Raw genomic sequence first — 15,108 nt, 5'->3', positions numbered from 1 at the left:
GACCAACTGCTCAGGTGGGCACAAAAGGGTGTCTAAAGTATCCAATTAACTTTTTAATAGCTATTCTAACTCATTCAGATCCTGAATAAGTGAAGGATGTGCGGTGAGTCGCCAGAAGATCACCATGTCTCACAGAAGCATGGTGAGAGCTAGAGGAGAAAGGCATACCTGAGGCCAGAAGTGATCCCCTCTGGGCAACCAGAGTGGTTGGGTGTTCAATTTCCCCCCAACACTGCTGAGCGTTTGATGGGGCTGACAGAGAACAGGGTCGGAGAGTTACCAAAAAACCAATGGTCCACGTAGCCTGGTAGAAGTGATCCTTCTCGGGCAGTGTATATAGGGCAGTCATCCCAGGTGTAATGGGCTGTAATAGAGTCTGTTACCCTGAGAAATCTCCGGAATAGTCTCACATCTGGAAAAGCAATGTGCAAGCCACCGTGCCTTTCAACTTCTAGTTTTCTTGTAGTTAATGCATATATAAGCAAGTCAATTAAAACACGCTGGGCTTATTTCAAACAGATAATCTAATTATCAGCTTGATTAAGCCGTATCAAATGAACTGTTCGTGTAATTTCGTAGCTTTGGTCTAATCACTGCAAAAGCAGTAGCTTTAATTGTGAGCATCAAAAGTTGCAGAGCAGCGTCGACTGCAGTGTCAATTGTGGGGTGTTCCCTTCAAATTCCTGATGCAGGAAAGATTGACTCGCTCTTGGATTGATGCTAATATGAAGACTGATGCTTTGGTACTGATAAAAAGCAATCTGACTGTTTCAGAAATGCCGTTAAATGCAGGCAGTCGCCCTTTCCTGTGCTCAAGTATAGGCTTAACTGAAACTATTTTGATATAACTGAGGTTGTTGTGTGTTTTTTTTTTTTAATGTTTATAGGTTCGTGTCACCTAAATGTGTCCTTTCTCAGCACTAAGTACACAGCTTCTCCTGTGAATGTGTGCTCTTTCAGCCTGCAAAATTGTTTTAATTTCTCAAATATCTGACCCAAGCCCTTCTACAGGTCACTTGCTGAATTTGAAATGCAAGAGTGCAAAAGCACAGTCACCCTTCTGCTAAAAATGGAACGGGGGGGGGGGGGGGGGGGGGAAGGCAGGCTTAGGATGGTGGATAACTCGGGAAGTCAGCATGTGGCTGAAGGGACTATCCAGACGGTGCCATTCCTCCAGCAGTGCTTCCTTAGAGGCCCCTTAGTAGTAAGTTCATGCTCTTGAAGTGGCCAGAAGGCCTTTTTATGTGACTGTAGGTAGGCAGCCGACCTCCACTACTGATGTTTTGGGTGCAGGGAATCAGCGGTTGTCTCTGCTTTTGGGTTTGACGCTTCCTCAGCTCACCATCCCCACCTTCCCATGGAGACGGCTCCCAACGAGCTCCTTGGAGCGGGCCATTCTCCTCCTGAGGTCAGCATGCATTATCTGCTTGCAAAAGAAAAGTCCCCTCTTATAGAAAATCAGAGCCGCTCCATTTCTGTAACTTTGGTTTGGGAAATCCACGTGTGCCGAAGAAGTCCAGCTTGTCAGCAGTTTCATTTGGGTGCTGGGCGTTGCACGGCCCAGCCATGCTTTGAGAGGAGCAGTTCCTGTTCCCGGTGCAGCTCCTTTTCTCTTCCTTCTTGTACCTTAGACTTTTGGGTCAACTTGGAACAGTGGCTTGACATACTATCTAGATGAAAACTCAGAAATGACATATGGCTGAGGAATTGTTTTTCCCCTGTAAATGCATTTGGAGGGCCTGGGGTATCTCTTCAAGCCTACCAACCTAACAGCTTGATAACTTGGTTGTTTAATGTCCATGACTTTCATAGACGCAACTGGAGGGAACGATAACAACAACATGTAGCCAGGTTCTAACCTGGATAACGACTTGCATGTATTTAATTTATTAATGTTGACAGATCTCCATTGAATAGAGAAAGCGCACCTTTTGCGAGACTAGGTGAACTTCTGTTTTTCTTTTGTTTAAATGTTTCAGAAAATGGCAATGAAACAGCCTGCCTGTAACAACCTGCAAGTAGTCAAATACCTTGCATTTATTTCTGCCATGTGCTGTGGACCAGCGAGCAGGTCAGCTTTAGTAGACTGGATGAAAGTTGTCAACATGTTAGAAGCAGGATTGGTGGAACAGGGAACATACTTGGACTCGTAGCTGGGCGTAACAGCTCTGTGGCCATACCCTGGTTTTCCTAGCTCCTTGGCATTTCATCATTGCCTTGTCTTTAATTATTATCGTGTTCTATGGCTTAATATTAAACCACATCTCATTGCATCCTGTCTCTTAATTGGCTTAACTGGCTGTCACCCAAAAAGGCTCTACAGTGTATAGAAACAAGCTTCCCCAAATATTTCCTAATTGGCAGATGGTGCACTGTGAGGAAATGGGTCCCTTTCAGTGATATTAATAGTTTTTTTTCTGTTTGCTCTCAGGATTGGACATTGATCCTATGACGCATGCCCGGAAGAAACAACTTTTCCTTCTGAAACATCCAGCTAGGTCTGCTGACCAAGCTTCGTCACCAACAGGCTGCAGAAGGATGGATAGGACCGAGGCAGAGTGTGGCGATCAAAGAGACGAAGAAACCACTGAGGCTCCAAACTGTCCAAGTGGGTTTGTGGGGACGAGCAAAGGCAAGAATTTGCAGGAAGTTCGGAAGACATACCCGCTGCGGAAACGGCTGCTCCCTTCAGTGAACAAAAAAACCTGCAAAGTGCTCCTCACCAGGCTAGAGGATGTTGCTGGATCTCTGTCAAAGGAGAGCCAGAGTTGTAGAAAAAAGGACCTTCCCAGTTGGATGGAGGGTTTTGGACCTGCCCTTTTCTCTGAACAAGTTCAGTCTGTGGGAGCAGGGAAGAGTGATTCCTCTGGGGAAAAGTGCACAATAACTTATCCGGGGACAGAGCAAGAACTTGATGCTGCTCCTTCAGAGCCCAGGAAGCGAAGACTAGCCTCGCTGAATGCGGAGGCAGTGAATAATCTGCTTTTTGAACGGGATGATGGTTTATTATCTGGCAGGCGTTTTCGGAGGGACTCTGTCAAAGCCAGCGGAGACTGTACCGTTAAGAGCTTGCACTGCAAAGCTGGTGACAACTGGCCTGCATTGGAAAAAAACGCTGTGAAAACAGGTAAAGGAAAGAACCGGAATGAGCCCCGTCAGAAATGCAATAGCTGTGACCATGCACTGGATGAGGTCTTTGATGAGGGGACAAAGAAGGAGGATGGTGCCATCTCCTATCATCCCACCCCAAAGAGACTGGCCAGTCTGAATGCTGTGGCATTTCTGAAGCTGACCCATGAGAAAGACCAACCTCTGAAGCAGAGGAATAAATCAGATGGCGAGGGCAAATCAGAGAACCACTGTTCAAAATCTACGCTCAAATGGGCCAAAGCCAATAGGAAGAATTGTGTCAAACCCAAAAAGGATATGTCTAGTTTAAAAATGGAAGGTCAACATGGCTGGCGAGGACTTGCTCTAGGTGCTTTTGGGAAAGCAGACCAGCAGGACTCCTCTAGGCTCTACGGGACGACAGAACCCGTCCCGTACGAATCGCTGTCCAATTCCTACGCTAGCCCAGAAGGTTTCTACCACAGACTGCCTTTGCTTATGGGTGGACAAGCTTCCATGAAGCCAGAGTATGGAAGACCTGGAGAGAAATCCCCTACTCCCAAACAGGAATTTCATCAACCTTCCTTTCCAGTGCAGCAGTTCCCTCCCTTGCCTGTGCCGGGAAATCACACGGATTGTGGATGTCTCTATGAATCCTCTGATCTGACTCCATTGAACGGGTTTTACGTTTATTATGGCCAAAGCGGATACAGTGGCTACTCTCACTGCTCGGTTTACTCCAAGGACGAGCTTTCACAATCTGCTACCTGTGAGGGGCTCTTGGTATCTCCTGGTTCCTTGCCATCAGGTGCTCATTTCCAGCCACTTCACTGGTGTAGCTCTCCATACTGTTGTGGAGAAGGAACGGCTATTAACAGTTACAGTGTCTGTGGAGTCGTGCATGTGCCAGAGGGCAGGATTAGCAGCGTGCACGCAGGACGGAACAGCTACCCCTACAAAATGCCTTTCGCAGCAGGTAAGGTGCAAAGTGCCAGTGAATCTCATTTGGTGTTCCCAGGTGAAGAGGGTTAGGTTAGAGCAGTCCCTAATGAAGGCATCTCGTTGCCAGGAGGCAAACTCCCTCTGGGTCATCTGAGCTTGGGATCTGAACTGCGGCTCGGAAAGAATCCATGTTTCTCCTCCCCTGCCCCCTTTTTTAGCCCTTAGGGTTTTTCCCACTGTGAGGTCTGATTGGTGGGGAAAGCTTAGAATCAGTGAAAGGATTTGGGCAGTGGGAAGGTGACTCGTGACTTGTCACGCTGAAGCTAACCACTTAGCTTTGATCTGTGTAAAATGAGTGATTTTTAGTTCAGAGATGCTCTGCAAAGCATTTTCACTATCCCACCCTCCTACTGCAGAGCGGGTCTAAAACACAGTGGGCCGCGTGACCCCTCCATTGCTCGAAACTCTCTTGGGGCTGGAACATCCTTGCCGAGCAGTGTGAGGCAGCTGCTGTTGCCTTGGCTATTAGACTCTCACCAGCGTAAGTTGAACAGGCAATGTAGTCTTTGAGGTTTTTACAGATCTAACCTGGCGGGGCTGTCTGGTGTTTCAGCTTGTGAGGCTACTGTTTGGGCAGATACTTGAACTTCTTTGAGGTGATGTATGTGCTGGGCACATTGCTAACTTGCTGAACAGTGGCCCATCTTTGCTCTTGGGCAGTGTCTGAAAACAAGACCTTGAAACGAAGGCAGGTAACTGCGTTGTGTAGCTGTTTGCCTGGCTCTCCTCTGTCCCCTGCCCTTTTTTTTTTTGGACTATGTCCTGCAATGTGATTTACCTTAGAGCTTTGCCTTTGCTATTGAAAAATATCTTTAGAAATATTTAAGACTGGATTATTGGGCTGGGCTTATTAGACACCAGGACTTTGTACAAAAGCCTTCAAGCTAGACAGTGCTGCCGTTTGCAAGCAGTGCAGCCTGTAGACAGGGCTGCTGCTTCAGCTGTCGAAACAGGATTGTAAACATCACTATTTCAGTTAACCATGTGCATGTGAATGAGTCAAAAGGAGGCATGACTTACCGTTTAAAAGCTACTTTCAGTTAGGTGGACAAAGCTTTGGCTGAGTGCTTGGTTTGAGCGAGGCTTTGTCATCTTCCGTTTGAGGAAGCCGCTGAAACTCGGGAGCATTTGACTGAAGTATAATTTCCGTTTTCCCTGCCTATCTCTGCTGTCACGGCGCTGCTTCCTGCGGTAGGGGCTAGACAGTGTTTCCTAGTGGCTTTAATGCTCTTTAAAACTGAATAGCACTTGCGAGCCAACTAGTTCAGCAATGTGTTCTTGTCTGGCAGTTTTCAGCATAGCACCCTGAGGTCACGTCCGTCTACTCTGTTCTCCAAGTTTTGCATGCTAATGCTTCTGGCTTCGTGCAGGCGGAGAATTTGTCAGAGTTCAGCCCTGCCCACGAATGGGGGGATTTCTCAGGGTGCCAGCAGTAGTAGTCCCAGTGGTACACGTAGCAGCTGCACATCACCCCAGTGCTCAGATCTTTTTCGGTGTAGACTTGTACGTGGCAAGAAAACTTCATTTTCTAGCATGTTTTTTGGATGTGGTGCATTCCGGGTGAAAGTTGGCTGAAGGTATAAATGCTTCATTGGGTCTCACTTCCCTCCCCTGAGCAGCTCCCATTCAAAAGCCTGCAACATGGAATAGTTTACATTTTTTGCTTTGCAAACTGCAGTGTATGCGGAGGTCTTCTAGAATATTAGCCGGGATTTATGCTCAGGAGTTGGTTTTGTGTATGTGTGCGTCCCTGAACCCTGATCCTTCCCCGAAATGGGTTATTTCAGGAAGGAAAAGGATTACTTCGGTTGGAAGCAACCGTCTTCCCTCTGAGTAGGGGAGACCGTCAAAGCAAAGGGTTCCTGCTTGACGTGTCAAATGCCTTCTGTTGTATCTGTCTTATTTGGTGCGTTCGAGCTGTTCGTATGCAAATGTCAGCGTCTGCTTGGTACAAATGAAGGGTTGATATTTCATGCTGCTGTCTGCAGGCATCTCTCTGGAAGCTGCCCTCCAAAAGGCACACGTTCAGAGTTAGGGAAGAGGGTCATGTGACGTCGGTCTGCTCCTTAATCTGGGAACGTGCTTCCCGCTGACATGAGGTTGCTCAGATCTGACTCATTCTTTCCTCGGATGTGTTGTCCGGGCTTGAGTGCTTGCTTTGTGACTGCTGGATGGATATGAGGTCTTCTGGGGTGCCTGGGGAGGCAGATGACTTACTAACTTGTTGTGGTTAATTTGTCTGCTTTGGAGACGGAGTATTGCTGAAGGTAGCAGCACGCAACATCTTACAAACTTCATCCTATGTTGTTTCACATCTCCAGAGTTATTCAGAGAATCTTCACAGTTTTCCCCGATTACTAGATGTTGGCTTTTTAAAAGAAGCTGGCTTCTTTTGCTAGTATGGTTTGATCCTTCCCATCATTTTCATACGCCTTTCCTTGCTTTTATACATATTGACAGGCTGGAACCACTTTGGACACTGGCCAGCCATATGTTTATTACTGGCTGGCATTACTTTGGGGGATTTCAGATGGGTTTGTTGTAGTGCAGTGTCATCAGCGGCAACATATTGGAGCATCATGGGCTTAGAAATATCTTCTGCTTTTAGAATCCAATGACAGTGCAAAATCAGCGTCAAATGATAATGTGAAGGTTGTTTACTGCTGTAATGCAATAAAGAGAGTTCCAGGGGAAAGCAGAGGACGATCTAGATTGCTTCGTCTTTTTGTGTTTCAAGTGAGATACATGCCTCTTTTCTTCCCTTCTGCTAGAAGGCTGCAAGTCTCTGGACCAGCTGAACCTCACAATCCCTGTGGCAGGGCACCCCGCGTCACCTGCCCACCCGCTCTCAGGATGTCCTGTACCCAGCGTGCCACCAGCTGCAGAACCAGTTCCTCACCTGCAGACCCCCAACTCTGACCCCCAGACCATGGCCCGAGAATGTCCGCAGAGCTCGAAGCCCCCCAGCGGCTCCAAATCCGGCCTCCGAAATACTACGGGCTGTCTCCATGCCTCTGACAGTAAAGCGGCAGGAGGCCATTCGCATCCAAAGCAGCAACGCATTAGCAGGCGGAGAGCTACCAATGGCTGGATACCCGTCGGCACAGCCTGCGAGAAGGCTGTCTACGTTGTGGTAGGTGTCTGTGAAATATTGTTTTTCTGCGTATGGTCTTACCCATATGAGCATCCTCAGGGGACTAAGATCATGGAGGTTTGGGAGGGTTTCAGGTTAGGAAGACTTCCCTGTGCTGAATAGTAGCAAGACCTGCATCATTTAGTCTCTCTTCAAGGTAGAAATGGTCAGTAAATGCCATCTAGAACCTTTTGGACAAATTGCTAATCGGAGCAGTAAGTAGTGCCTTTTGGCTGGGCTTGGAGACTGAGCTGCTGGCCTTGTTTGTTCTCTCATGCCCTAGTATTACCTTGCACAGCATGATGAGCAGTTTGAAAGGAAGGAAAACCTGCTACTCCTGTCCTAAGATCAGGTGAAATGCCCCGATGATGAATGTTTCTGGCTTTGGCATTTATAAGGGTGGCACCTGCTGCTGCATGTATGAGTCCATCCTAGGGAGAGTTCATGCTCCAGCTGCTTCCCTCTGGGTTAGGGCAAGCCTGTTTGAGAAAATGAGTGAAATCTTAGCCTTGCTTGAAGAGCAGTTTTCTAAAGGTAGCTCTTGAAAGCTTGTTATTCTTGCTGATGGTGTCTGTAGCCCAGCAGTGATCTCCCAAGGAGAGCACAAATGACTGAGACAGTGCAGTGGCTCCCAACCGGATGTCCTCTAGCACCCATCTCTGCTGCCCGGAAAGGTGGGAGAGAACAAAGTATTGAGACACGTTCAGTAAATGTCAGCAGTGAGGGGAGCCATGGCCCAAGGGGACTCTTCCGCGCTGCCCGCAACTTGGTAGAGGGCAGCAGGCCCGAGCCCATGGCCGCCTGGCAGGCTGGTGTAACCTTGAGCTATAGGGATCATGGCTCAGGAAAGGGTTTAGACCTTCTGCCCTTAGGGCTGTGTGCAAGGGGCAATCTGGCAGGAGGCTAAGCTCATGCTGCTCAGGTGCTCTGAAATCAGTTTTAAGACCAAAAATCAAGAAAATCCCCCAAACTTGCAGTCCAAAAGGTGATTGTTTTGTAATGTTAGCAGGTGCAAAGCAAATGTTAGTGGCCTTGTTACAGAAGGCTTTGCTCCAAAGCCCCACTGGCACTACCTGTCCTGTCCATGTGAATATTTCATCCTTTTTTTCTTTTTTTATCAAAGAAGCCTATAGCTTCAAAATATGCATAGTTTTCAGTGCCTTAGAATATGGAGGAGATGCATGCCTACAAACAGGCTGATAAAACTGTGAATTTTTTTTTTTTCCCTGAAGGCAGACTTTCTGCCTGCAAAATAGAAGGAATGATTGCTTTTGGTTTTATTTGAAGTAAGGGTATTAATTTCAGAAGTATGTGCTTTTGAGAGACCTGCTCTCAAGCTGGTGAGCTGATCCTTCCTGCCAGCACTACATGGGTAAAGCAGTTGTCTTCTCTTGCTTTTTTTGAAAATTATGGCTGTGTATGACCTGCAGGCATTTGGCTGCTATTCCCAGGTGAACTTCCTTTACTTTTATTTATTTATTTATTTTTAATAGGTAGGGCATTCATAGGTAAACAGTTTGGCCTGACCTTTGCTTTTATAAACTGACCCACTGGGAACAGAGTTGCCATGAGTAGTCTTAGGCCGTATGACTTTTCTGAGCTCTCTGGGAGTGAAAGCACTTAGTTTTCGTAGCTTAGTCAAACTTTTAATCCACAGCAGGAGAAAAGGAGTCTTGGACTGGGCTAACAAATAATAAACTAACTCTTTGCCTGTTCACTTGTGGTGTTTTTTCTTAATTTTTTTTTTTTTTACTTTATTTTATTGTGCCAATGCTATAGAATGAGCCCGAGCCGGCTGTTCGCAAGAGCTATCAGGCTGTGGAGAGAGATGGGGAAATTATCCGGGTACGAGATACAGTCCTCTTGAAATCAGGACCCCGGAAGAAATCTATGCCATATGTTGCGAAGATATCGGCGTTGTGGGAAGACCCCAAAACAGGTACTGTTCCAAAAGAGTATGTTTTGCCTCTGTGCTTGACAGGCAAGGGCAAGCTGGAAATAAAGGAAATGATGGATCTCGGCAGAGCTGCAAGCTTGTTGGGGTACTTCACTGCTGCCAGACTGGGTGATGAAGGGGAAGAGATTAGCTCAGTGGCTTTACATTCAGGTTGTTCCAAGAACTGAAATGCTCTTTAATCTCTAGCCTGGAACTGGTAATCAAAACCTTCCTGGTCGTGAAAGCACATAATGTCTGCCAACTGTATGTCTTAGCAGTGATCTCTTTTATTATTTCACTGCAGCAGATATCTCGGGAGCCACTGTTTACTCAAGTGCTCTACATCTGGGCTGGGAGGTGGTGTGCTGCACTGGCTTTTCTGCAGAAGTTCTTGATGGGATTTGACTAGAGGTGGTGGCTGGAGTAGCGTGGTTTGGTATTAAGGTGCCATGTCTGACTAGCATCTCGCACCCAAACAAGTGACTGTTGTGTGGTGAGGCCAACCTTGGTCATGTCACCCAGTGGCAGCAACTCTGGTGTTGGTCTGCAAGTTAATGCTGCAAGTACTAATCTTTGGATGAGCGTCTTTTCCAACTGCGAGCTGGAATGGATACTTTTCCATATGGCAGTGTTTGATTTTTGTTCAGAACTGACCTCTTTGGGAGGACGTAGCATATGTAGTAGGGGGTGAAGGTATAATGGAATAGTAATGTGAGAAAACCTAGTTCAGCATCAAATATTATCATGACACAGCTGCCTTTACGTGAGAGCTATGGAAATGAAAGGGCTGAAGCAGAAGGAGGAAGCTGAATGCTAGTGGGAAAACACTAAGGGAAAACCAAAGTCTTGACATGTTTCAACAAATCTTCTTGCAGGGGAGCTGATGATGAGCCTCCTGTGGTATTACAGACCGGAGCACACTCAGGGAGGCCGCAATCCCAGTATGCACCAGGTGAGCCATCCAAGTGCTAACCTTGAGGTGAGGGAGCTCTTGGCCTGATTTCTGATACGTTTATTTTCTTGCGAGAAGAGGGGATTAGTATGACTATCCCCCTACGTTCCTGCAGGGCCTCTCAAGCTCAGGGGGCCAGAAAATCTGGTTGGAGTAAAGTGGAGCTGTCTCTTGGCTACTGTGCAGCTGTTGCCAGATATGTTGGACGGTGGCATCCTGTATACGGGCTTTCCCCAAATCTGTTGTCCTGTGTGGAAACTCTGGGCTATGACAGAATTTGCTCCACCTTTCCTGTGACCACCTTTGTGTTAAGTCTTAATGTTTTACCTTTTGCCCTTTGAGAAAAGCCTGAGCATCAAGTGAAAAGTTGTTTCGACTTCTGCCTTAGGAGCAAGGGAGAATGTGTTTATATTGAAGCCAGATCAGATGCCTTTCCAAAAAAAGGTATCCCAGTTCATCTGGAAATGCTGAGCTTGATGCAAAAACTCCTGGCTGAAATTCTGCAATCTGTATCATGGAGGATGTTGGAGCAGATATGTCTCGTACTGCCTTTTTTATCATAAAAATCCCTGAATCTGCTACTTAAACTGCAGAAATGTGTTTGGTACAGAAATGTGGATGCATCTTTCTCCCTACATATAGATTTGTGATGGGAATTAAAAGCTGACTGAGGATGTTGTGCCAATATAATAGAGTTCACTTTTTAAAAGGAAAAATTGTGTGAATCATTATGCCTTCACGCCTTGCTCTGCTTTGCTTGGGCTTGCGTTGGGTGACAGAACAAGCTGTTTTTAAACAAGGAGCAGAGAATTTACTGCTGTTTTCCATCCACCAAAAGTCCTTGGTGTCTTTCGTTAGTTTAAAAAAAAAAAGTGCGTGTGGGGGAAGAATAGGACTGGGAAGCAGCTCATGAATTGTGCCTGCCTGACTTGCAGGTCACAGATTAGTTTCTAAAACAAAATGCAGTACCTTATATAGTTTTCTGGGTCCATAAATGATGCATGACTGTATCCAGTGCATTTTAGTGCAGAGAGAGCCAGAGCTCTGGCTAGGAGAAGTTAAGCCAGGTTTTTGCACACCTGCTTAATTACACAAGACTTCAAATGAAACACTGAGTAGCTGGGATGGGCTTGCCAAAGATGACTCAGATAATCTTGATTTAAGGAGTAGACCAAAACTTCTAACGCACAGAATCAAGGCGTGGTGTTTTCAGTTTCTGTGATGAAGCCTGTCCCCAAATTGTGACCCTGCTTTCTGAGTCTTCTCGCCTTCTTGCTTGGGGCTGTAAGTAGGAGCAAAGCCTGCAGGTAATGCTTTCAGACTTGTGCAGAGCATCTTTATTTGCAGAGATCTTCTTTGCTACTGTAGCCAGGCTTGAAATTCTTTAAATTGGCTCCATCTGGGTTGCTCCGTATCTAACCACTCCTGCCTGCAGCAGAGCCAAGTTGCCTAAATTACCCTGGGAGAAAAGGCTTTTGCCACTTTCATTGCTGAAATAACCTTTTTTTAAATGAATTGGGCTGAGGAAAGGTTTGGAAGAGAAGGGGTTCCTGTATCTTTGAGACAGAAATGGGTTAGACAGACTCAGATAGTGCATCAGAGGCTAGCAGTAAAGATAGCAAAGCGCTATTCAAACTCCATTTCTATTGCTTAGCTGTACAAATGAATTGGAAGGGTTAGCAGCACAGGGAAGGGAAAATGAATGAAGAATGTCCCTAGGAGCTTGGAGGAATGTGTGGGCGGAGAGAGCTCCCACCTCCTGCCTGCAGGAGTATTGCTCACTGGGTTTTCTGGATGCAGTCTGACGGCTTGTTGTGCATGGAGTCTGTCTATTTGCAAAGTCGGATTTTAGGATATGCTAGAGCAAAAGCACCTCTTGTTGGGGTTTTTCTCTTGCTTGGTTTCCTGGGCCTCTTCAGGACCTGTCTTGATGAACTCACCCTTCCCCCCTCGTCTCCCTTGTTATTCCCAAGTATCTAGCATGGCATTCAAAAAAGTCATCTCAGGTGCTTCTCGGCAGTGGCCCCAAGCTGTCTGTCGCCCCCAGAAGGAAAGAGGAGGCAGAGTGATGTAGCTGGCGGTGGCCTTGCTGTTGAAGTGCTTTTGAAACGCTAGCACTACTTGTGACACCTGGCCTTGCAGAGGGTGTTGTGGGGGGTGTTAAATGATGGGAGAGCTTCTAATGCTTTGCCTCTGTGTTGCTGAGCAAAATCATGCTGCATGCTGTCCATAAGTTTTGAGCTGTACCTGGAAGGTGTTTGAGTTATGTGAAACTGGCTCTAAAGAGCATCTGCTGTGAACGTGCTTTGATAGCCTCCCCTCTGAGATGATGAGAGAAGGGGCAGAGCTGGCCCTGCCTGCCGAGAGGCTCCTGACCATCTGGGTGACCTCCCTCTGCCTCTCTTGCAGAATGAGATCTTTGCATCCCGGCATCAGGATGAAAACAGTGTTGCCTGCATAGAGGAGAAGTGCTACGTGCTGACCTTTGCAGAGTACTGCAGGTAGGTGGTGCTCTTAACTTGCTGCTGTTCCCCAGACCTGTCTGTCTCCGGCTTTTGTCACTCTTTCCATTACCAGCCATCATCCAGCAGAACCCTACATGACCTTCAGGCTTTGGGTCTATTTGCAACTGGGTGGATTACACTTACTCCAAGTTTGGTACTGTAATCCAGGAGTGCTTCTTGCACTCAGGCTCTATTAAATATCTCCTTGCTCTGTGTTTTATAGGTGCTTTAAGGGGTTTATAAAAGTTTGTATGTGCATGCCCTTGGTACCACAGCATGTGGACACCACTGGAGGACCTGTAATGCCAGAGCTAACTCAGCAGTAACATAAAAATTGAGCAAGGCTGGAAGTCATCCTGTACATCCATCCCTTATGGAATGCATGTGCTGTAGCTAGCTAAAATGCCTGCTGATGCGCTGCTGTCAGTGTTGCTACTAGATGTTGGTATATGTGCTTGCAGGTTTGGATGTTTTGGCAGCAGCATTACTCAGAGCAGTAGTTAAAGCATCTACAATTAAACTCTTGTGGCTGAATTAAATCTTGGCAAGAAAAAATGTCAGGCCATCCATATTCACAAGTGTCATCCTTGGATGGATAGGTGTCTGTGGCAGAATGAAAACTGGGGTTGAATGGACACTTGCTAAAATGTAAAATGACCCCTTAAATATCTTTGGCTTTGCTGGATGCTTGTTGTTGACTTTGTAATCTTATTTCAGGAAGTTTTATTAAGCCCCACTGCTCTTTCCTTTGTCCTCCTGCTCCTAGCCCAGGGCTCCACTGTTTAGATTTCTAAAAACAAACTATTTTCTAAACTATTTTTTAAGCTGAACTTTGCTCCCTTTTTGAAAACTCTAAAAACAACCTAAGTTTTGGATTCAGACAGCTCATTTCCTTTCTAACAACCCAGACCTCTGGAAGAGCTGTTGTCAGGCTGTTGTGGGTAAGGTCTCCCTTGGGGAAGATGTTCCCTGAAGGCAGCCTGAATTCTTTGCATGGAAGTCTGACAAGGAGATAAAGGTGTTCAGAAGCTTGGTAGCAGCTCTAAATGGCTTAGGAGTTGTGGGCCAGTCAAGCTATCTCTACTGACGACTTTCAAAGATGGCTTTTGTCTTTGGTCAGCTTTTCAAAAGGATTTGCCAATGTAGGCTGCAAAATTAGATGGCCACCAAACCTCAGCTGTACCCACAGACACCTGCAAAAGGGCTGTTAACATGGCTTTATATGCCTGGCTGGAAGCAGCTAGCCAACTAGAACAGGGATTTTTTCCTTGCTCTGGTTTATTAATCCTGTAAGTGCTAGTGCAGTTGACAGCATGAAGCTGTTGATATCCTGTTGCTGCTCTTATCTGGTGCATGTGAACTGCTCAACTGCTCAGCACCCAACAGGTTTATCCCTGACCAAGGGCCAAGCTACTTGACTTGCCACAGTGCGACTGGCTTTTCTAGCCTGGGGTGCGGACAGGACAGTTGGTGTTGGAAAGATACATCTGTAAGGGATCTGTAGGTATCCATTGTTTGGTGTGGAGCTGGACTGGTCTGAATGTTCACAAAAATGACGGCAGCTTTTGTTAGCGGTTGTTTTAGGAGCTTGTCTGAAAGCTGACTTTGGCCCGAATTCTACAGGATCACCCCTGTAGGCGTGCTGCCTTCAGAGACACCTCAGACCTGAAGCTAGGATGAGCTATAAGGTCTCATTCAAACAGCCTGCTTAATCAGTTACATGTTAGGATAGGAAGACTGGCCGTTGGATTGGCAAGCACACCCTACATGCTGTTGCACGTTTGGATTTAGCTTCCTCCCGGTGCTTGCCCGGTTGATGTAGATAAGTGGTTTTGAGTTTAAACTGGGTGAAGGGAGGATCTTGCCTTACCCAGCAAGAGCCTTGCATCCTCAGTGGTGGTGCTGTCTGGCACGGATTCAGGTGAGGGTGGAAAGAGCCTCCTGGAGAAGATTGTGCTTGTTAATGACTAATGCATAAATCCTGTGCATAAAAAAGTGGTTTTAACTCTAAAAAATATTCCACACTAGGAGGCCCATATCCTGATGCTGTCTTGGTGGGAAAATTCCTGGGTTTGACCCTTCAGCTGCATTGCTTTGGTCCAGGCTGGGAAGAAGATTGTGGTTTTGGGTTTGGTTTGCTGAAGGAACACAGCTGCTGTGAACCAAGGCTGCCCTAGAAGCCTTTGGCTGCAAGTGTAACACCTGTGCACCCCAAGTTGCAGTGACTACCTGGTGAGCAGGTACCTGGACAGCAGTTGTTGTTGCTGTCTAGCCAGAGCTGTAGGAAATAAGAAAGGCAGAAACTTCTCCGGAGGCTTTAGCAAGCTGTTCTTGCTATCATTCCAGTGTAACTACCCGCTTGGAGCTCAGAGCGCCTTAGTTTCTCCCCTCTTTGGTTGCCCTGGCCTCAGTTTTGTGCTCTTCCGGCTGTTGTTGAAATGTTTGGGATACCTGCCGTTGTGGATGCCTACAA

At 46.7% G+C, this 15,108-nt stretch overlaps 1 protein-coding gene across 1 annotated transcript in view; it reads left to right on the top strand.

The window, feature by feature from the left end:
• BAHD1 (bromo adjacent homology domain containing 1) overlaps window positions 1-15,108 on the top strand; it is a 38,333-nt gene that overhangs the window by 19,404 nt on the left and 3,821 nt on the right. The window contains exons 2-6 of the mRNA XM_067295815.1: window positions 2,432-4,084; window positions 6,882-7,243; window positions 9,023-9,182; window positions 10,055-10,131; window positions 12,541-12,632. Of these exons, the coding sequence (XP_067151916.1) occupies window positions 2,449-4,084; window positions 6,882-7,243; window positions 9,023-9,182; window positions 10,055-10,131; window positions 12,541-12,632 (2,327 nt within the window). The 5' untranslated portion in view covers window positions 2,432-2,448. The remainder of the gene's footprint in view (window positions 1-2,431; window positions 4,085-6,881; window positions 7,244-9,022; window positions 9,183-10,054; window positions 10,132-12,540; window positions 12,633-15,108) is intronic.

This window comes from Apteryx mantelli, chromosome 4 (assembly GCF_036417845.1).
Source record: "Apteryx mantelli isolate bAptMan1 chromosome 4, bAptMan1.hap1, whole genome shotgun sequence".
Lineage (NCBI taxonomy): Eukaryota > Metazoa > Chordata > Aves > Apterygiformes > Apterygidae > Apteryx > Apteryx mantelli.
The sequence above is the reverse complement of the archived record's forward strand: the minus strand, read 5'-3'. Positions and strand labels throughout refer to the sequence as shown.